Source organism: Struthio camelus, chromosome 12, assembly GCF_040807025.1.
Source record: "Struthio camelus isolate bStrCam1 chromosome 12, bStrCam1.hap1, whole genome shotgun sequence".
NCBI classification, from domain to species: domain Eukaryota; kingdom Metazoa; phylum Chordata; class Aves; order Struthioniformes; family Struthionidae; genus Struthio; species Struthio camelus.
The window spans coordinates 557,501-576,738 of NC_090953.1; the positions used below are offsets into that span (position 1 = coordinate 557,501).

General features: G+C 59.8%; 2 protein-coding genes across 9 annotated transcripts; both read right to left on the minus strand.

The window, feature by feature from the left end:
- Window positions 1-93: 93 nt before the first annotated feature.
- On the minus strand, window positions 94-8,456 carry PRC1 (protein regulator of cytokinesis 1). 4 transcript variants are annotated; one of them, XM_068958421.1, is made up of 14 exons: window positions 8,107-8,264; window positions 7,799-7,931; window positions 7,227-7,349; window positions 6,630-6,863; window positions 6,376-6,546; window positions 5,942-6,091; window positions 5,532-5,679; window positions 5,242-5,378; window positions 4,833-4,928; window positions 4,494-4,640; window positions 3,929-4,030; window positions 3,412-3,522; window positions 2,811-2,922; window positions 94-1,627 (listed from the first exon to the last, which is right to left on the minus strand). In XM_068958421.1, exons 1-14 carry the CDS (start codon window positions 8,115-8,117, stop codon window positions 1,599-1,601), a joined length of 1,704 nt encoding a protein of 567 aa, XP_068814522.1. In that variant the 5' UTR covers window positions 8,118-8,264; the 3' UTR covers window positions 94-1,598. The 4 variants fall into 4 exon arrangements, with proteins under 4 accessions (XP_068814522.1, XP_068814521.1, XP_068814519.1 ...); XM_068958420.1 differs by having other exon boundaries at window positions 3,920-4,030; XM_068958418.1 differs by having other exon boundaries at window positions 2,734-2,922; window positions 3,920-4,030.
- A 1,484-nt stretch (window positions 8,457-9,940) lies between these two features.
- VPS33B (VPS33B late endosome and lysosome associated) lies at window positions 9,941-19,168 on the minus strand. Of its 5 annotated transcripts, none has more exons than XM_068958414.1 (23): window positions 18,984-19,168; window positions 18,348-18,428; window positions 18,211-18,272; window positions 17,854-17,903; window positions 17,395-17,462; window positions 17,104-17,149; window positions 16,639-16,733; window positions 16,110-16,214; window positions 15,502-15,598; window positions 15,105-15,182; window positions 14,730-14,803; window positions 14,179-14,265; window positions 13,985-14,075; window positions 13,664-13,738; window positions 13,202-13,266; window positions 13,039-13,093; window positions 12,901-12,947; window positions 12,459-12,591; window positions 12,005-12,078; window positions 11,252-11,353; window positions 10,860-10,935; window positions 10,667-10,783; window positions 9,941-10,184 (listed from the first exon to the last, which is right to left on the minus strand). In XM_068958414.1, the coding sequence occupies exons 1-23, from the start codon at window positions 19,077-19,079 to the stop codon at window positions 10,105-10,107; spliced, it is 1,854 nt and encodes a 617-aa protein (XP_068814515.1). In that variant the 5' UTR covers window positions 19,080-19,168; the 3' UTR covers window positions 9,941-10,104. The 5 variants fall into 5 exon arrangements, 3 of the variants coding, with proteins under 3 accessions (XP_068814515.1, XP_068814518.1, XP_068814516.1); XR_011143732.1 differs by having other exon boundaries at window positions 9,945-10,184; window positions 12,009-12,078; window positions 18,984-19,132; XM_068958417.1 differs by lacking the exon at window positions 17,854-17,903 and having other exon boundaries at window positions 9,945-10,184; window positions 17,395-17,492; window positions 18,190-18,272; window positions 18,984-19,085.
- Between the last annotated feature and the right edge of the window lie 70 nt (window positions 19,169-19,238).

Here is a 19,238-nt window from a genome sequence, read left to right on the forward strand (position 1 = left end):
TCTCTGTGAGGCTGAACAGCCTTCACAGAGAGAGATGACACAGCCGGGTCTGACACCGCACTGAACTGAACTCACACACTCGAAGGGGGTTGCTGCGCTGAACAGGGAAGGACCGAGTTTATTTATTACATCTCCTTTTTCATAACACAGCTGCGGTAATGCTTCATGTTGCATAGAGGGCTGTTCCAGTCTTCCTGGCAGCTCTGGGAACAGGCCAGGTTTAATGCATGCAGGCTGAAGAGAGCCACCCTTGCTCCTCTCCCCCTCCCAGGACACACAGGGCCACCCCCACGCAGCCTGTGGGCACCCCAACATACCGACACCAACAGCACTGGCTATATACACAGATATGCATTATTCCCATAAACAGTATATACAGAGTTACAGAGCAAAGGGACAAAAGCCAGGGAATAAATAACAGCAGTGGGGGACTGTAGTGATAACAAGGTGCAAATTAGTCATGATGATCAGGGACAGACAAACATACATACAGAGCTTCATTAACAAAGGTGCAAACAGGCTGCCACCAGCTATGCCCAGTGCCACGTGTAGGACCACAGAAGCACGAGGCTTGCTGATCCTCGCTGGAGGGAAGGAGGGCAGCTAGGAGCCCTGGGTGGCGCGGAGCACGTGTGGGAGCCGTAACAAGCTGCCCCTTTGCAGGGGTGAAGTCGTCCTTGTCCCACTGCAACTCGACTCTTCGCTAGCAACAGGAGCTCGGGCGACCCCCTCCACTAGCTCTGCTGCATCCAGAGCTGGGGGCTAGCGGATACCACACAGCTCCCTCTGCTCTTTCTGAGCGCAAAAGGGCAGCACGGCCCCCGCAGGACAGCATTGAGGCTTGTTTTCAGTGGCGTGTGCTGCTGTTCCCTCCTGGGGACCCCAGGTTCAGAGCTGGGGAGCACAGGGGGAAGCTGTTTGACACTCAGCCCTGAGTCCAGCCTGCAGCACAGGGCGAGCCTATCGCGCACCTACCAGCAAGCTGGGCACAGCCCGCTAAAGAAATCTTAGCTAACATAAGTCCCTGTTACAAACAGGCCTGCTGTGCCCTTGGGAAGATCGTGATGGAAAACAACTACAGAAACATGGAGAAAAGAACTGGGATGAGAGACTCTGAGGCCAAGTCTCCCCAAAAGAGGTGCCATCTGTCCCACAGCATGATCAGAAAGGCAGAGCCCTCGTGACCTAGCACCAACACCCCAGCCCCAGGTAGGCTGCAGAAGGTCCCTCTGCAGCAGAAGCCAGCACCCACTGCTGTGCTACCCCAACAAGACAGTGTACTCAAAACTTTAATCTCAAATAGTTGAAAAAAATAAAAGCAGTTTTTAAAAACAAGTGTCCCTTTCATACCCTATCCTGGCAGGTAGCTACATTCCCCCAAACCCACAGGAAGCCAGGCTTGCAGAGTAACAGCTGGGACCTAGCTAAAAGTTAGGCCTACAGCACTGCGTGCTTTGGGTCCAGACACAGACAGCTGTGACTGCACTCTGCCAGAACAGCGACTCACTACGACTACAGACAGCTGGAACCTTGCACAGGTAATGCCTCAGCAGTAGGTGTTGGTAGTGGTGGTGGAGTTCAGGATGCGGGAGCTAGTGTCACACCTGGAAGCCTTTGAAAGTTCGCGCTGTGAAAACAAGAAGTGGAAGATGGCGATGAAGTGACTGAGGGCAGCTGTGCCAATAGCAACAAGGAGAGAGCCATTGCTTCAGAGCTTGGTGGGGAAGCTGCAGCTGTTCCAGGCCAAGGAGGGCAGCCGAGCTGCTCCTGCTGGTTCGTTTATGCTCCCACCTGCTGTTGCTTCAGGAGAGGGCAAGGAAGTGGTGGCATGGAATAGCCAGGAGAGGGGAGTCAGAACCCTTAAGCCTCCCAGAGGCAGAGTACCTGTTGCCCAAACAGCCCTATGGTGAGAACCACATCCCTCCCTTCTGCAGCTGGCAGCTTTCTGGCACCAGCCTGGGAAACACGTTCTGGCTCAGAGGAGGCCAAGCTCACACTGTAGAGCTCTGAAGGGCAGATTTGGCCTCTGTTAGAGGACCAAGAAAGCTAATAAGCAGGCCCTAGAGCTACAGGACACGCAACATGTGAGCGCAAGGACAGCCATGCCTTAACACTAAGGGAAGGGAATGTTCAGAAGGAATCTGCCTCCAGAGGAGCAGAGCGTGTCGGGCTCACAAACCGGCAGTCTTGCTCCTTAGAGGTGTCCACGAGTGCGGGATCAAGCCTGGCTGCCTGGAAATCCTCAGCAAGCCCTAGACACACACTGCACTGCATGCATAAGCTTTAACTGCCATGCAGAAGGAATGCTTGTGACTTTCTACCGTCAAAAAAACATCAGAGCCTTGGCTTGGCCAGTTCTAATGGAAGGGCAGAGACCACTAACGACCTCCATCTAGTGCCAACCCCTCCATCTAGGTATGGCACTGGGAGAGGCCCCAGACAGGAGCATTCGTTCTCTTTTGCTTATGTCTATATCCCACTGGACTGCTCAGGACCTTCATGTGACACGAGCAGCGCTTGCTTGGCCTCAGTCATCAGCCTCATTGCTAAGTTCTTGATGAGGAGACAAGAGATCTGGTGCCATTGGTGCTGCCGGGAGCAGCTGTTCTGCGCAGGGACACCAGGAGCCCTGTGCACAGCTGTAGCCCTTTGGGGTGCTCTGGAAGGAAGGGGGAGCATGCCCTTTTTGTGCTGCCCAGTGAGGGGGAGGTGTTTTTAGAAGAGGTCAATTACCGCAAACTCAGAATAGGTGCTGGCAACAGAATTAACGCTGTAGTTACGCTGGGCAGGGGCTGTGGGGGTGCACCCACCGCTCAGGGTGGTTCCGTTCAGCTGGGACACGTTCTCCTTGTTCCGCTCCTTGCGTCCTGGCCGAGGAGGTTTCGTAGCCACGCGGCTGGGAGTCTGAGCAGCCTGGCCAAACTATGGAAACAAGCACGGGTTAGACCGGGCGCGCAAATCAAACAGAACTAGGAGAGCTATGCTACCTTCACTTTCTATTGCTCTCTGCTGTAGTTTCAAGCTCCACAACTCCCTCCATAGGCTAGGGCCCAGTTTTGATCCAGGATACATGTGGTACCACACTTGCATTTTGGAGGCCTCCCTAAGCTGCAGACTTGGCACAGAGGAACAGAAGTAAACTAGAAGTCAGAGCTGGAGGGAGTTTTCCCAAATTCAGCTATTACTCTCCCTTCCTCCCTGACAGGGCCGGTCCCAGAAACATCCTGCAAGCAACAGGGCAGCCCAGCACAGCAGGTTGTTGACAAAGTGGCTTTTGCATCCCAGGAATCTGGCAGGTGAGATAGGAGAAAGAGCAGAGCTCTGCCCATTGTGCCGTTCTGCATCCCGGCTCACCCGTCTCCTCCCCAACCCAGCCTGGTGGGCAGGGGCTCCCCAGGCAGAGCTCCTCACCTTCCCTCCAGAGGGCGGTAGCCGAGACGTCGGCGAGTGGTAGAGAGTTCCCCCAAAAGCTGAACGGACCGTGCTGTTGGGTGTTGCGCTGGAGATGGAAGTGCCATTGAGCTGAGGGGAAAGCAGAGCACAAACAACGTAGGAGGGAAGCCCCTGGCTGTGCCACACCGAGGACGCTAAGGTGGAAGTACTTGCTGCACAGAGCCTTCAAGAACATGCAGCTGGGCCCCAGAACACCACATCAGTGTGGCAAGTCTAGTTGTCCCCACAGAGACCAGAGGTGTCCATAGCCCAGTTCCTATCCCTGCTTCCATTACACTGCCCTCAGTGGCCCTGAATCCTCCCTGCACGTCTGCATGCAAGACGGGCAGAAATGAGACAAGGAACAGCTCTGAGCACCGTTTTCCTTAGAGTGCTGCCCAGCAACAGCACTGCCCAATTCCTAGCGGGGTCCTGGCCAAGCACTAAGGGCTCAGCCTGTCTGTGCTGCTCAATATAGACAATTTACCTTCCTTACTTTGCCAGGCATGTGGGGGCCAAGCACCCGACGCTTGATGGGTGTCTGTGGGGCACTTCCATACATCATCTCTGCCTCAATCTGGCGGCTTTTCTTCAGGTGCTGCACGAGAGAACCGCACTTACAAACCAGGACACACGACCAGCACAGAGCCAGCCACACACTACCGAAGCGCCCATTTGCCGCTCGATACCAGGAGAAGGCCTCTGCTAGCAGCCAGCCGGTGGTACAATTAAGTACACGCATTTCACTGGAGATTTGTGGATATCAAGAACCAAAATGCGGTCCTGGCACAGCTGGGGCCAGGAAAGGGGCTCAACACACACATCAACAGCAATGGAAACTAATCTCACTGGCTAAGAAAGGCCACTGCATACGGAGCCATTTATGGGTAGAGAGTGAGAAGATGCCACGCTCCTCCTTAGAGAGCTCCTGGCAGCAGCTGATGAGGAACCTGCAACTGGGGCCCTTCTCCCCACTCACTCGGACCTAGGCCACTCTGGTGTGGGGTTGAGGCAGAAGGCTCCCCGAGGCCAGGAGGCAGCATGATCAGCTTGGCACTCACCCTCTCCTGCTTCTCCTTCTCTTTCTCCAGGCGATACAGCTGCCACTGCTCTGTCACATACTCCATGAACTGCTGTCCCTTCACCAGGAAGGCCTCCTCACGCTCCTGCTCCCAGGCCTGGACTCTGCTCTCCAGCTCTTCCTGCAGCTGGATCAGGACACAAGGGCAGTGTGTGACAGAGCTGCTGCCAGAGCCCCTCAGAGATGCCACCCTCCTGAACACGAGCATCTCCACAGCCAGAGATATCCCTACCAGCCCTAAGCGCTGTGCTTCTCCTTTGTCACCATTAGGTAGTCCTATCAGGGACCACAGCTTCCCCCTCTCCAGGGCTGAGCCTACCTTGGAAAGAGTCTTCTGCAGTTTTGCTCGCTGCTTCTCTTCTTTCAGCAGGTTCCCCCCACGGTTGGCGAAGCGACTGGGGTCGGTTGCTTTCCTCTAGCACACAGAAGGGAGGTCAGGAGAGAACCAAGCGCACAGTCCAGCCTCATAGCCCAACATACACCCTATTAGCATATAAGACCTGGAGGAAGTCATCACTTCCGTGATCGGCCCCTGCACGGCAAGCTCATCACAGATCACACCAGCGCTCCAGGACAGCGCCCCATTCCCTTGCCAACCCACTATGGTTTCATAGTGCCTTCCTGGTCTTTCCCAGCAGCACTTCACACTTGGGTGGAAGCGTGCACACCTTCGTCACCTAGCGCTCAACTTGAGTGAGAGGCAGAACGCATTCCTGCCTAGGTGATACCTCAAGCTCCAGAAACAGCTTCCAGTTTTCCTCCCATTTTTGGACAGCCTCAAACAGATCCTTGTGCGTCTCGTAGTAACACTTCACCTTCCCCACCTCAGCATCATGCAGCTGGAGCAGGGTCTCCGTGTAGTCCTCTGGAGAGATACAATAGCGTATTCACAGAGAGGCAACCAGGATTGCCACCCCTCTGCAAGCAGCAGAGCAGTCCCCTTTGGCAGCTGGCCTGCTGACAGACAACCCGCGCCTCCCAAAGCGGAGGACAACAAACAAGAAGAGTCAGCACACACCATCATAATAGGGGCTGAAGACATCTCTCTGCTCCTGGCTATAGAAGCATTTGTCCCAGTAGTCAGCCAGCTCTGCCCTGATTGCCTGAATCACAGACTTCATGTTCTGCAGCTTCAGCTCCTCCAGACGGTCCACTTCCAACTGCAGCTGCCAACAAGAACGGAGCACAGATTCGGAGAAGTCAGCATGAGCAGAACAGGATTTGCCTTCTGCATAAGCCACTTTCTAATGCGAGCCATTCACCAGCACCAACTCCCAGCTCCTCCACCTGTGACGGCAGGATTTAGCCTGTTCACGTTACACTTGACTACTGCAAGCTATTCCTCCACTCTGGCTGAGGAAACAAATTTGAGCTCAGAGCTGCTGCTCCCCTGCCACCCCCCTCCAAAGGGCATAGAATATTCCTTACAGCTTTCCTGGTTTTGGCTCTAGATCCGGTCATATGCACTGCAAAAGCTTCTCTCTCCTCCACAGGAATCTGCAGCCTTTCCCAAAGGGCAACAATTCTGGAGCGCAGTTCTGCGCACATAGCTTCATTTAGGGATCGTCGGGCTTCCAGCTACAGCAGGGAAAGCACAGAGTCAGCATAAGGGCAGCCCAGTCCTGAGGGACACAAGTAGGCTGTTTGCTCCACTGTGACCAGCAGAGCCACTTGCTCATGTTGCAAGATCCCCTTGCAAAAGCTGCTATAAGGACCCTCTAACACATAAGCTTACTGAAAACAGAACAGTTATGTTTTGCACTTTGCGTTATGGGTGCTGCTAACTGCTGCCAGAATCCACTGACAACCTCCACAGCCCTATAAGTCACAGCAGGTAACACTGCCTCAGAGCGCCCACACACCTGCTGAAGCAGATTCTGGAGGGCAGCAATGTTGTCTGTGGACAAACAGAAGGTTTCTTCATCCTCGCACACCACATCCCGCTCAAAGCTGGTGTCTGGAGTGTGGTCCAGCTCCTCCATGCAAAGGATGATTTGCCGCTTGGTGCTGACAAACTCTTCTCGCCTTTGCTCCTGGAGGAGATGAGCGGCATTAGGAACCAGAGAGCACTCTGCCAGGACACCTTCAGGGACAGCCTCGGCCCCTCTTCACCTACCTTCTCAGCAGTCAGGGAGGCCAAGTGGCGCCTATAACGATCCAGCTCCTCCAGGCTGGGCACGGCATTGCTGTCAATACAGAATGGACTGGTGCAAAGAATGTCGCACAGGTCTCGGTCTTGTTCTTGCAAGGTTTTCAGCTCCTGCTTCCTGTCCCTCTTCTGCTTTAACATCACTTCCACACGGGTGCGCAAATCCTTCTCCAGCTGCAGAATGGTACTTTCCTCCTCTGCCTAGAAGGGTCCAAAAATCAGCACTCTGTTCCTTAGCTCTCGCAGGCTCAAAGCACATAGCTGGGGCTTCTTAAATGAAGGGCTAAGAGGCAAGCCCTGATTTTGAACAACGTGCTCCCAAGGCAGGTGCAAATCCAGCAACACATACAAAACAAGATGCTGCAAGATACCTGACCTTGCAACCATCTCCCAACACCCGCCCCGCAAGAAGCCACAAGGCCTTTGGCTCTAGCAAGCCTCAGGGAGAACAGCTTTGAACAGGAATTTGCTCTGTGAGCTCAGGCCTCACTGAGGCACCTGGGCAGAAGCCAGGCAGTAGAAGTCTGCTGCCAACAAGATCCTAGGAGCGAGGCAACACCTTACCTCAAAGGGGTCCAGATGGAGCTCCCTACAAAGGGTGTCAAGCTCCTTCCGACGCAAGGCAATGCTCTTCAAGAGACGCTCCTTCAGGTTCTCCTCCTCTGCGACCATCATGTCCAGGAGGCTCTACAGCACAGGGTTGGTCAGAGAGGCGGGCCGGGGGGATGGGGAGAGAGAGGGGAACACACAGGGACTGGGCACACTCAGCAAACCACAGCTGAAGAACTACCACTGGGAGTCAAGCAAAGGAAGAGCAGAGGCAGCAGCAGGCAGGGGTGAGCACCCAGGAGGACGAGGCGGCTCAGGGCCAGGGCAGAGGTGCAGTGACATCCCAGGGTACTGCTGGCACAAGCAAAGGCCTCCGAGCGCTCCTGCTAGACCTTCCAGCAGCCCTCCTGAGCAGCTCCAGCCCCAGAGGGGCAGCTCGAGGGCGCCCGCTGCTGCGGCCCCAGCAGCGAGGGAAGGGGCACGGGGCTCACCGACGGGCCAGGGCCCCCCCTGCTCAGACCGACCAGGGGCCCGGGCACGAGGAACAGGACGGGCCCCCCCGGCCCGGCCCAGCCGCGGCCCCTCACCTTGACGTGCTTCTTGACGGCGTCGGTGCGCTCCAGGCGCTGCTCCTCGGGGATGCCGATCTCCTCCCAGATGTCCCGCAGCGCCGCCAGGGCCCGGTTCAGGCAGGACACGGCCTCGGCCGCCAGCGCCTCGCTGCGGGCACCGGAGCCCGGCGGGCATCAGCCGACCCGGCCCCAGCACCGTCACCGGCTCCCCGACCCCTCAGGCCCCGGCCCCCCGAGCCCCTCAGGCCCCGGCTCTCCCAGTCCCGGTCCCGGTCCCCCCAGCCCCTCTGGCCCCGGCCCCGGCCCCGGCCCCGGCCCCGCACCTCTTCCTCATCGCGGCCGCTCCGCTCCTCACGGCCCCGCTCCGGCACTGACGATTCAAACTCGCCTCCCAGCGACGCTCATTGGCTGCCGGGCTCGAGTGCGTCACGGGGGGCCCCGCCTACAACCGCCACTCGGGCCCCGCCCCAGCCGCGCCCCAAAGGCGAATCCGCTTTTCCTCTAGCTCTGTCACTCAGCCGGCCACCGTCGCGGCCGTTCCCGCCCCAAGCCAGGCGCCGGCCAATGGCAGCGAAAGGCTTCGTGGGCTTTCACCCAATCAGCAAGGCGGAGAGCCCTGCCGAGCGATACGTAACCGCGCTCCGCCGCGGGGCGCTGGGCGCGCGCCCAGAGTAGGACAACAACCACATGACGTCATGCCGGCGCGCCACAGAGCGTCTGCGCACTGCAGCCTGCCCCTCCCTGGGCGAGGCCGCGGCGGCAGCGGCGCGCATGCGCTCTGCCAGGGGCGACCCCCCCCCCCCGGGGCAGGACCCCCCCTCAGCCCCCCACGGGCACAGCCTCATCTTCCCCCCCCCCCGGGCAGGACCCCCCCCCAGCCCCCCACGGGCACAGCCTCATCTTCCCCCCCCCCCGGGCAGGACCCCCCCCAACCCCCACGGGCACAGCCTCATCTTCCCCCCCCCCAGCCCCCCACGGGCACAGCCTCATCTTCCCCCCCCCCGGGGCAGGACCCCCCCCCCAGCCCCCCACGGGCACAGCCTCATCTTCCCCCCCCCCCGGGCAGGACCCCCCCCCCAGCCCCCCACGGGCACAGCCTCATCTTCCCCCCCCCCCGGGGCAGGACCCCCCCCCTCAGCCCCCCACGGGCACAGCCTCATCTTCCCCCCCCCCGGGCAGGACCCCCCCCAAACCCCCACGGGCACAGCCTCATCTTCCCCACCCCGGGCAGGACCCCCCCCAACCCCCACGGGCACAGCCTCATCTTCCCCCCCCCCGGGCAGGACCCCCCCCCCAGCCCCCCACGGGCACAGCCTCATCTTCCCCCCCCCCCGGGGCAGGACCCCCCCCCCAGCCCCCCACGGGCACAGCCTCATCTTCCCCCCCCCCGGGCAGGACCCCCCCCAAACCCCCACGGGCACAGCCTCATCTTCCCCACCCCGGGCAGGACCCCCCCCAACCCCCACGGGCACAGCCTCATCTTCCCCCCCCCCCGGGCAGGACCCCCCCCCTCAGCCCCCCACGGGCACAGCCTCATCTTCCCCCCCCCCCCGGGCAGGACCCCCCCCCCCAACCCCCACGGGCACAGCCTCATCTTGCCCCCCCCGCCCCGGGCAAGACCCCTCCCTAGCACCCCACGGGCACAGCCCCATCCCCCCCTGGTAGGACCCCCCCCATCCCCCCAGGCACAGCCCCATTTCCCCACCCTGGGACAGGATCCCAGTCCCCTCAGGCACAGCCCCATCTCTCCCCCCCCAGGTAGGACCCCCCCAGCCCCCAAGCACAGCCTCATCTCCCCCTCAAATAGGACCCCCCACACACCTCCCCTGGGCACAGCCCCCTATCCTCCCCTCGGGGCAGGACCCCCCCACCCCATCCCCCACGGGCACAGACCCATTTCCCTGCCCTGGGACAAGACCCCCCCCCCCCCAGCCCCAGCCAGGAGACGGTCTCCATCTCCCCCCTGCAGAAACCCCCCTCCTCAGTCCAGCCCCACACAGGACATGGTACCCACTGGGACCAGACCCCTCCCACACACCAAGGGGCACCCCCCGCTTCCAGACTACCCCCAGGGTCCGGCCCCCCACATCCTGCCGCCCCCAGGGCTGGGGCCTGTCCTGGCCCCCCCAGCCCGGCAGCTCCGCCGCAGAGCCAAGCCAAGCTGGAGGCACGCACACAAGCGCGGTTTATTTACACTGGCAGGGCTGCAGCCGGCAGCCGCCCCCCAGCCCCCCCAGCATGCTCCGCCGGCCAGGCACTGCCCAGTCCACTCCTCTCAGCACAAGCCTTCCCTCCTCGTCCCCCGGCGACCCGGCTCAGCCTCAGGCCTTTGTCTCGATCATGGCCTCCAGCATCCGCGCGCTGTTCGTAATGGCCGTTGTCAGGAAGATGAACTTGTACCCTGAAAGGGAAGAAACGCTGCAAGTCTGCAGCCAGCCCCCCAGTGCTACACGGGGCTGCAGCGGTCCCCAGCAGGCAGGAGCCGAAAGTCAGAGCCCCAGCACGGAGCGGGCAGTGTGACCGCCTGCTTCCCCGATACATGCTCGCTCTCTCTGGGTCGACACCAGCTCGGGGGCTGCCTGTTCCCCGTTACAGGGGGCTGGGAGACAGCCCATGATTTTAACCTCCCCCCCCTCCGGCCCGTTTCTCCTCAGGAAATTAGTAGGTTACAGATTTAGCACAAGAGAATAAGAGAGGTTTACGTTTTAACCATTGCTGATTCGACGTATCATTAACTGCTCAGATTTATCCAGTGTGATCGCAGCGAGTCCTTCTTAACATGATGGGAGGCAGCATCTGCTCTTGTATGCTCCCTGCCCCGATGCAGGGCCCCCTTTCCAGCGCTCCAGTGGCAGAAGGCAGCAGCCCCACCGTGGCCCATACCTTTCTCCTTCCCCAAGAAGCGAAGAGCAGCGATTTCAGAGAAGGTGCAGCCTCCTAAGAAGACCGCGAGGATGATGCGCTGAGACTCCCAGGCAGGACTGTCCTCCACAGCACTCTCTGGAAGGAGCAGAGCGTCGTTAACCTGACCAGCCTGAGGCCTGCCCGCCCCAGGAGCCCCAAGCGCTGGCATTACCTGTAACAGAAAACTCATTGCCATTGAGCAGTCGCACAACTTCCTCCAGGCCCAGCCAACTTTTGCGCTCCAGCACCTAAAAGGAGATGGACAGGGGGATGCTGGCTAGGGCACTGAAGAGCAACGCGCAACAACTACACTAGGCATATCTCAGGAGTCAGACCCCGGGCTACTTGCTGGCCCAGAAGCAAGGCGCCAGACAAGCAGATGAATACTGCCATGCCTCTCCATCAGGGAACTGGAGCAGCACTTCCAGGCCCAGCCCTGGGCAGAGGATCGTCCTTCAGACCCCCTACAAGGATACCAGAGGCACTTGGGCTAAGGCTCACGAGGGAGGTAGGACTTTCCTCAGGGAGGACTCGCAGTGTCTTCCCAAGGGCAGACAGACTCACCTGTTCAATGATCTTGCAGCTCAGGGGGACGTAGGCCCCACTGAAAACATACGCCATATCCCGTGGCATTTTCAGGTCATACTCTCCATCCACCCGGGGAATCTGCAGAGACGCATATTACTCAGGGTGCGGGAGCAGTTTGCTCGCTCTGGGCTTCACCTACCACATCAGATGCATAAGTTGATGAGGAGAGACAGACACTCAAAGCACGCCTGTGTCTCCATCTCCTATCCCTCCTCCCTGGCCACCAACAGCCCAGGATCAGGCAAATACACGGCACAGCGGGCTCCGCGTCAGACTGAGTCCCAGAGACTGCAGACATCACCTCTCCACTGCCCCAGAACCGAGAGGGCACAGTGCACTCCCACAGCATCAGGCAGCTACATCCCACACAACTCCTGCAAGCAGGCAGACACCCAGCATTGCTCTTAGAGCAGATCCAGAGTATTCACAGCATGCAATACGAGGCCATGGCAGCTTGCACAGGGGTTATCCTTTGATTGGAGCACCTGGCATTTCACTGCGTAGGTGGAGCCCAGAGACACAGCATATCATAAAGTCTGCAGTCTCCCTGGTGTCAAGGGGAGAAGCAGCTCTGGTTGTCCTGTGAAGCGAGCGTGCCCCTGGCTGCCAAGGTCTTGGGGAGCCCAGAGCTTTCAGAGCCAGGCACAGTCACAGTCACAGACCAACCAGACCCCTCTGCCAACAGCGGATATGTGGACATAGCAGCAGGCCAGCAGCCTCAAGACATACCAACCCCAGCTTCTTGCTTATGCCTCGAAAATTGCTCTTCCTGGCCAAAGAATTAAACGCATCTGTGATTTTTCCTGGAAAGCAAGGCAAGAAGAAACGGCTCAGAGCCTTAGGATTCATTACTAGGGGCAGGAGCTGGAGACTCCTAGCTGCAGGCAGGGTAGAGTGAGGCACGGTGCAGAGCACCTGGCTCTGGAAGAGAAGGGGCAGCAGTGCTTCCCAGTCCTGCCACCCCCAGAGGAAGAGCCAGTTGCCTTGTTTGTAGCAGCCCTGGGCACAGCAGGGGCACCACCTCTGGGGACGTGCTCCATGCCTGGGGCATCTGGGTTTGCCATGTACTTCCAGGACACAGACCATGAAACACCAGGTCTCTGTGACTGTCTGCCCCCTCTGAGCTTCCCCACAGCTCAGGCTTCCAGGGCACTTGAGGGGCAGAGAGAAGCCTGTCTCTCACCTGCGGCTCGGTCTGTCACCAGCTTGCTGACTTTGCTCTCCACAGCAGTCAGGGTCTCTCCAGGAGACTGCTCAGTCAGCAGCCCGATGCGCTTGAGGTTGTGGAAGGTCAGCAAGTGCTCAGGCCCGTAGCTCTGGGAAAGGGGGCAGTGGGATGAACATCGAGCCCCAGCGGTGAGCAGGGATGTACAGGAGGCTACGGAGACTGCTTAGAGCAACCCAGCAGGGAGAGAGCAGGAGAGGGCAGAGCACATGGCTTGTGCTGAGCTCAGGGAGACAGGGTTAACACTTCTGCTCCAGGCTGCCCTACAGAGGTAGCCTGAGCGTCTCTGGGGAGCGCTGCTGCCCAGTGCCTCAAGGTGAGGAGCATGCAGGGAGAGGAAGCCTTGGCCCACCCAGCGATTGCTCTGCTGGGAGACTGCTTGGCCCCCAGACGCACTCACCTGCAGGTACTGGGTTTTCAGGGAGCGGTAGTCTTTGGGGATGAGACCTGTGGGGAGCACCACAGGCAGAGCTCAGCACCAAGACCTAGAGGGCCCCCAGTGCTGCCCCTCCCTGCCCAGCACACCCAGACACCTCACCATTCTCAGTGATGGACAACAGGCACATCAAGCGTAGGCTCTCAATGGGGGACACCTGCATGGGAACAGGCACCATAAGCAGCCTGCCCAGACCCCTCCTTTGCCCCCACACTGGAGTGGGGTGGTGGGAACAGCCTGCCCCTCCAGCTCAGCACAGTCTCACCTGTCGGTCAATGTGCTCCTCTATGAAGCTGGTGCTCTCGCGGATGTCAAAACCCTCCAGCAAAGCTGTTGGGCAGAAGAGGCAGAGTCACTTCATCCCTAGGGCTGGGCTGAACACCCCACGGGACATGGCAACGCTTCTCTGCACAGGGGCACAGAGAGCCCCAGAGCCAGAGCTCTCAGCAGCCAAGTGAGGTAGAGCCTGGCCTCAGCTCCCCTCCCTGAGCCCCAGGGAAAGGGGAGGCCTTGGGATGCTGCGCCTTCTACTGCGCCGTGCACTGGCCCTGTGAGAACACGGCTTGGCCCTGCCTAGGGCTTCACAACTCCCCCCAGTACAAACAGTCTCGAAGGACTGCAGTCGTGCAGGGGAGCACCTAGGCTGTGGGGCAGCCCAGACCTTGGGCTAGTGAGGTTGTGGGTCAGGCAGGGGAGTGAGGACAGGGACAGAATGTGGGACACTCACAGTGTTCAGTCTTGATCATCTCCTGAAAGTCTTGCTTGGTTTTCTTTTTCATGATGGACTCACAGGCACCAATATCTGCATAGCCAAGAGAGATCACCACTTTGGAGGCATACGGGCTCTTCATACAGCTTGGCCCTCCCCAGTACAGACATCTTCACGTACTGACAGCTTCTGCTAACCCTGTCCATTACTCAGAACATCTGCTCCTCCAGGGGATGAGCAGGGCCTTTGAGACACCCCTGCTTTCCTCCCTGGAGCCCAGGTACCAGGTACAGCAGCCCAAGGCCTCTCCCTCCCCACTGCCCCAGCTCTGGTTCCTACGCAGACTCAGCAGGCGATGCTCTTGCTTTAGTCCCTTCAGCTCCTGGGAGACAAAGTTCTTCATCTGCTTGATGTCCATCCCACGGCGCCGCTGTGGAAGAAAGAGCGTCTGGGGAGGTGCCTGGATATGGAGGGATAGCAGCGCGGGAAGTCTCGCGTGCTCAGGTGATGGCCCAAGCAGGCCCTACACTCACGTCATACTGTGCCTGCAGGTTACGTGACTTTTGACTCAGGAAGCCAAACACACTGGAGAAATGCTCGTTCCGTATCTGGCTGAAGACCTACGCAGAGAATACCACAGCAGTCACAGTGCAGCATGGGCCCCGCACTCCCTTGTGCTGAGTGAAGGGTCCACACCAGTCACAGCTCAGCCAAAGCACAACGGGACTCAGAGCCAGTGCTTATCAGCATCCTGAACAACAGCAAGACGAGGTGGTATCCCTGCCAGGATAGACAGAGTTCCTCCTCCAGGCCCCAAAATAGCAAGTGGAAGGCACAAAACAGCCTCAGCAGACAGGCACCCTGGCAATTACACATGCTGAGCTGTCTGGCGATCACATTTCTCCTGTCTCTGTACCCATTCTCTCACAACCAGCCCCCTGAGGCCCAGCAGCACCTGGTCTTCCCCTGCTCCCTGTTTAGGGCTTCCAGGAGCAGATGGCCCCAGTCAGCCTCCTCCCAATGCCGGGTGGGCAGGGAGCACTGGAGGGACCCACTACAACTGAGGCATTTGAACGGGACTCACCTTGTCCTGGGAGTTGAGCAGCACCTTAATACTCTTGTCAGAAGAGGTGACCTCTGGCCCAAAATCCACACTCCCTGCAGAGAAGGATGAAGAGGTGCCTTGCCCCAGCACTAGCAACACCCCTGCACATGTCTACCTGGCGGCAAAAGGCTCTGGGGATGGGCAACAGCTGCCCAACAGCTCGGTCGGACCGAGGGCTACCCTTGCAGACAACTTCCAGCAGCATCCAGCACGACGACTGTCCCTATGGGCAACAGCTCCTGCCGTAACACGCAGGCCTTCGGTCTCATAACGCCAGGCACAGACCCCAGAAGGACCCCCGCTACACACTCTGCAGGGCCCTTTGCTGCCCCTTTACCTCCTCCTGTGACCTACCACACTTGATACGGAAGGTGTCGTCCACCAGCCCCTCGTATACCACCTGGGAGCACAACGCTGTGACGTAGTCTGTGTCTACAACGAGAACCACAATGCATGGATTGGCGTGTCTTCACACGGTCTTCACACAGCAAGCTGCTCTCCTGCTCCTCACACCTACCCCTACCCATCGTCTCTGCCGCCCGCAGCCGGCTTGCCCTGCATAGCTTCCACCACCACCACCTCCAGCTGCCCCAAGCCTCCTGATGATAGCCAGAGCCAGCACATCCTCTCCTTGCACTGCGTAGCAGGGCAACCTTCTCTGACGGAGCTGCCGGCCCACGCTGCTCCCTCCTTGCCAGGCCCCAAACCTGCTGCCCCTTCTCTCTCCAGCCGACCATGCCAAGCCCCCTACCTCTGTCCATGAGAAAGATGTTGCCAATCTCAGGCTTCCTGCCCTGGCTGTCGCCCTCACTCTCCTCCTCCAGGTCCCGCCACAACTCATAGCTCATCTGTGAGGGGAACGTGTATCAGGGCCTTTGAAAGACCAGTCCCAAGCACCCACTAAGGGGCCTAGCATGCCCCAGCACCAGCCCTTCCATGCACTGCTGTGGGCATGCCAGCCAGAACATGATCTAAGATAGCCTCTAGAGAAAAATGAATGCAGCAGGCCTCAAGATCACAGTCACCAAGAAGCTAGGTGCAAACTCTTTCCCCCAGCCAGGGCACAGGGCATTCCTAGACACCTCAACAAGCAGCAGACACTGCCTCAGCTCCTCCCTACACAATCTGGGCACATGCAGCACTGGCTGGGAGATGTGGGACAACACAGACCTCTCCTGCAGATATGCTGAACACCTCCAGAACTGTCCGTGAAGAGGCAGAAGTATACTGTGACCTCTGTGATTACACAGATGCTACACGGCTGATCGGTTTTGGTCCCCTGCAAACTGTACCCCATATGGGGACCAGAGACAGGCCCTGCCCCCAAGCACAGGCAGAACTCTACAGCATGGTCACTACCTTGGCACACCTGCCAATCCCATAAGCCTTGCTGAAAGGCCCATAGAGGGAGTTCAGTAACTGCAGGGCTCGAGCAACAGAGTTGATCCAGCGGTGATCTCCTTCCTGCAGGGACAACAAGAATGTTGGGGAACAAGCCTGGGCAGGCTGGCTTGGAAGCATCTGTGTACATGAGGGAACTTGGCTGGAGTTGGACTGGGGATGGAGCAGGCCAAGGGCTTAGCTTCCAGGGAGGAAATACACAGAAACATGCAGGGATTCCCCAAAGTCTGAGTGACCAGAGGAGGGGCCAGTACAGGGGCTGGTGTACAGGTGCGTGGAAAAGGAAAGGCATCAAAACCCATCAGAGCAGCTGGCTGAGGCCGCTGGAACAGCAAACAAAGGCCTGTTGGAAGGGCTGAGAGGACTGAGCAAGACATGCCATGTATCAGCTCTCTGAACAAAGCTCTTCTGTCCTGGGCCCAAGAAACGAATGAAGGAAAGGCTGTGATCCCGCAAGGCGGCGTCCCAGCAAAACTGTCCCACTGACCAAGAAGTAGTCACGGAAGAACTCAGGCAGCTCCATGCTGATGATGTCATCGTCCAGGGGGAGCAGGTAGAAGGACCATTCGTCACAGGTCACATCTGAGTTTGGGACAGAGAAAGCCAACAGTTAACTAATGCTCAACAGAAACAGCCCCAAGAATTATGACAGCCCCTTAAACAGAAGGGTCAGACAGCAGAGAGATCAGGCCTTTCAGAGGGCTTCCCTGCTTTGTACTGAGGCAGGGCAGGACCATCTCTCCTTCCTGGAAGATGCTGATGCTGGGTGGGACACACACACTCCTCCCCACAGGCAGGCACTTGGGCTCATGGGACCCTGCTGTTTCCTGGCCACACTCAGGGCCCCGCCAGTACATGGGATCCCACCACCACGGTTCTGCGATGTCAGAGCTACCGTGAGCCAGCCGTCGGGGCAGGAGGAATGGAGGTCAGGCACCCCAGTCCCACTCACCACCAAAGACACCCTCTTCCTCCAGCACCATCTCGCAAGCGTAAAACTGCAAGACAGGAAGAGACCCTCAGCATCCAGCCAGGCTCCCCCACCACCTGCACAGAGTGCAGACCAAGGTCTCCTACTAGTGGATGGGCTATCTCATTCTCAGACAGTGCAACATTTTGTTTCAGTTCAACTGTTATGGGTAAAAAACTAAGAACTTTCAGTTTTGGTAAGGGGATTGGAAAGCATGACGGCTGGACTGGGAACCGATGGCAGTAACTGGTAGGAAAAAGCAGCCAGACTGACCTTCTGGGGGCTGAAGATAATCTTGTACTTCCGGCTCCTCCCTGCCATCTTATCAGCATTGACAATATCTGCAGACAAGAGACTTGGGTTAACCAGACCTGAAACTGTCCATCAACCCAAACTGGCACAATTTCTCTTGTACGAAGAGGTCTGGGGTGCACGGATCTCACAGGACCTGAAACACACCAGGCAGAAAGCAAAACCCTGGGTGTGGGGCCAATCTCCAGAGGGTGCAGGCTCACTGAAAGCCCTTCTCGAGCCTGCTTGGTATTGGCAATCTAGAGCACCTAACCTCCCAGTCCACAGCAGCACAGGATGCTCACTATGCCTGTACATCACTACTGACCTTCTCAGCACAGCCCACTAGGCAGCTGTACCCTGAATCTCAGCACAGAGCCGAGGTACTACCCACTGACAGCGGGTGACGGACAACTGCTCAGAAGGGCCCCTCACACTCACCAGCAATGTACTTCATGGTTTTGATCCGTGGCCGGATGAGGAAGCAGAACCTGTGCTCGCACAGAGTGACAGAGAGGAGTGAGAGACAGGAAAGTCTCTGTGCCCAGCCCTGCCTTCCCAGGCCCCTTTTCTTCACCAGCATCTCTGCACTGAGACCCCTCTGGTCCAGGGGAGGCAAATCCAGGGGAGCTGGTGAGTGGAAGAGGCCCCCGCACCCAGACCCATCACCGTTGCTTCCTCCTGCCTGCTCTGCCAACCCCTCCGGTCTGCAGCCATGCTCGGGACCAGCACGTGCTGCTGCTCTCTGCCCAAGGCTGTGTGGGGCAGCACCCGTACCCCCAGTGCTGGAGGACTCACTGGTCACTGGTGCTGGTGCTGGGCCTGTTCTCCACTTTGTACAGCTTGTCCACCTCGTGCTGCTGCAGGGAGAGCGCGGGCTGTCAGCAGGGCAGGGCCGGGGCGCCGAGCCCGCCGGCCCGCGGCCGCTGCAGTACCTTGAGAATGGAGACGTTGGCGATGCGGTCCAGGGGGCTCATCAGGTCGGCCTCGATGAACAGGTCCTTCTTGCCGGGGAGCTGGGGGTGTGCGGGCATGGGTGGGGGCCAGCAGCTGCCCCCACCTCCCCCTGGGCCTGTCCGCCGGCCCCCACCGCCCCCCCCAGGCCTATCCGCCGCCCCCGGACCTGCCCGCCGGCCCCCACCACCCCCCGGGCCCGTCCGCCGGCCCCCACCGCCCCCCCCAGGCCTGCCCGCCGGCCCCCACCACCCCCCGGGCCCGTCCGCCGGCCCCCACCGCCCCCCCCAGGCCTATCCACCGCCCCCGGGCCTGCCCGCCGGCCCCCACCACCCCCCGGGCCCGTCCGCCGGCCCCCACCGCCCCCCCCAGGCCTATCCGCTGCCCCCCGGCCGCGTCCGCTACCTCCTGAGCCGGTCTGCCGGCCCCCAGTGCCCCCCAGGCCTGTCCGCCGCCCACCGGGCCCGTCTGCCGGCCCCCACCGCCCCCCTCCCCGCTCCGGGGCCGATCGCCGCCTCCGCTGCCCGCCCAGGCCCGACACCCCCGCCCAGGCCGGGCCGCCGGCGCCCACCGCCCCCTCGGGCCGTCCCCAACCCCTGCGCCGCCGCCGCCCCGACCTGCTCCAGCAGGTAGATGAGCTGGTCCCTCGCCAGCCGCTTGAGGATGGCGAAGTCGGGCGGCTCGGGCGCGTCGCGGCGGCCGGCGAAGGCCATGGCGGGCGGGAGCGGCGGCGGCGGCGCCACCCCGGAACGGCGCCGCGCGGCCGCGGCCCCCGCCGGACCGACCCGGAACGCGAACCCAGCGCGCCGGAAGCGCCCGGCGCCATGGCAACCCGCGGCCCCGGAAGCGCCCGGCGCCATGGCAACCCGCGG

Bases quoted from the DNA above. Each gene is read 5' to 3' on its own strand.
- VPS33B (XM_068958414.1), bottom strand. From the start codon at position 19,079: ATGGCCTTCGCCGGCCGCCGCGACGCGCCCGAGCCGCCCGACTTCGCC. The intron at 14,804-15,104 runs GTAGGTCACAGG...CCTTCTCTGCAG, and splicing joins CACCTTCCGTATCAAGTGTG to GGAGTGTGGATTTTGGGCCA. The intron at 13,739-13,984 runs GTAGGAACCAGA...TTGGCTATGCAG, and splicing joins GCATCGCCTGCTGAGTCTGC to ATATTGGTGCCTGTGAGTCC.
- PRC1 (XM_068958418.1), bottom strand. The intron at 6,864-7,226 runs GTAAGGTGTTGC...GGACCCTTCTAG, and splicing joins TCCATCTGGACCCCTTTGAG to GCAGAGGAGGAAAGTACCAT. The intron at 6,092-6,375 runs GTGTGTGGGCGC...TCCCTGCTGTAG, and splicing joins TCCAGAATCTGCTTCAGCAG to CTGGAAGCCCGACGATCCCT.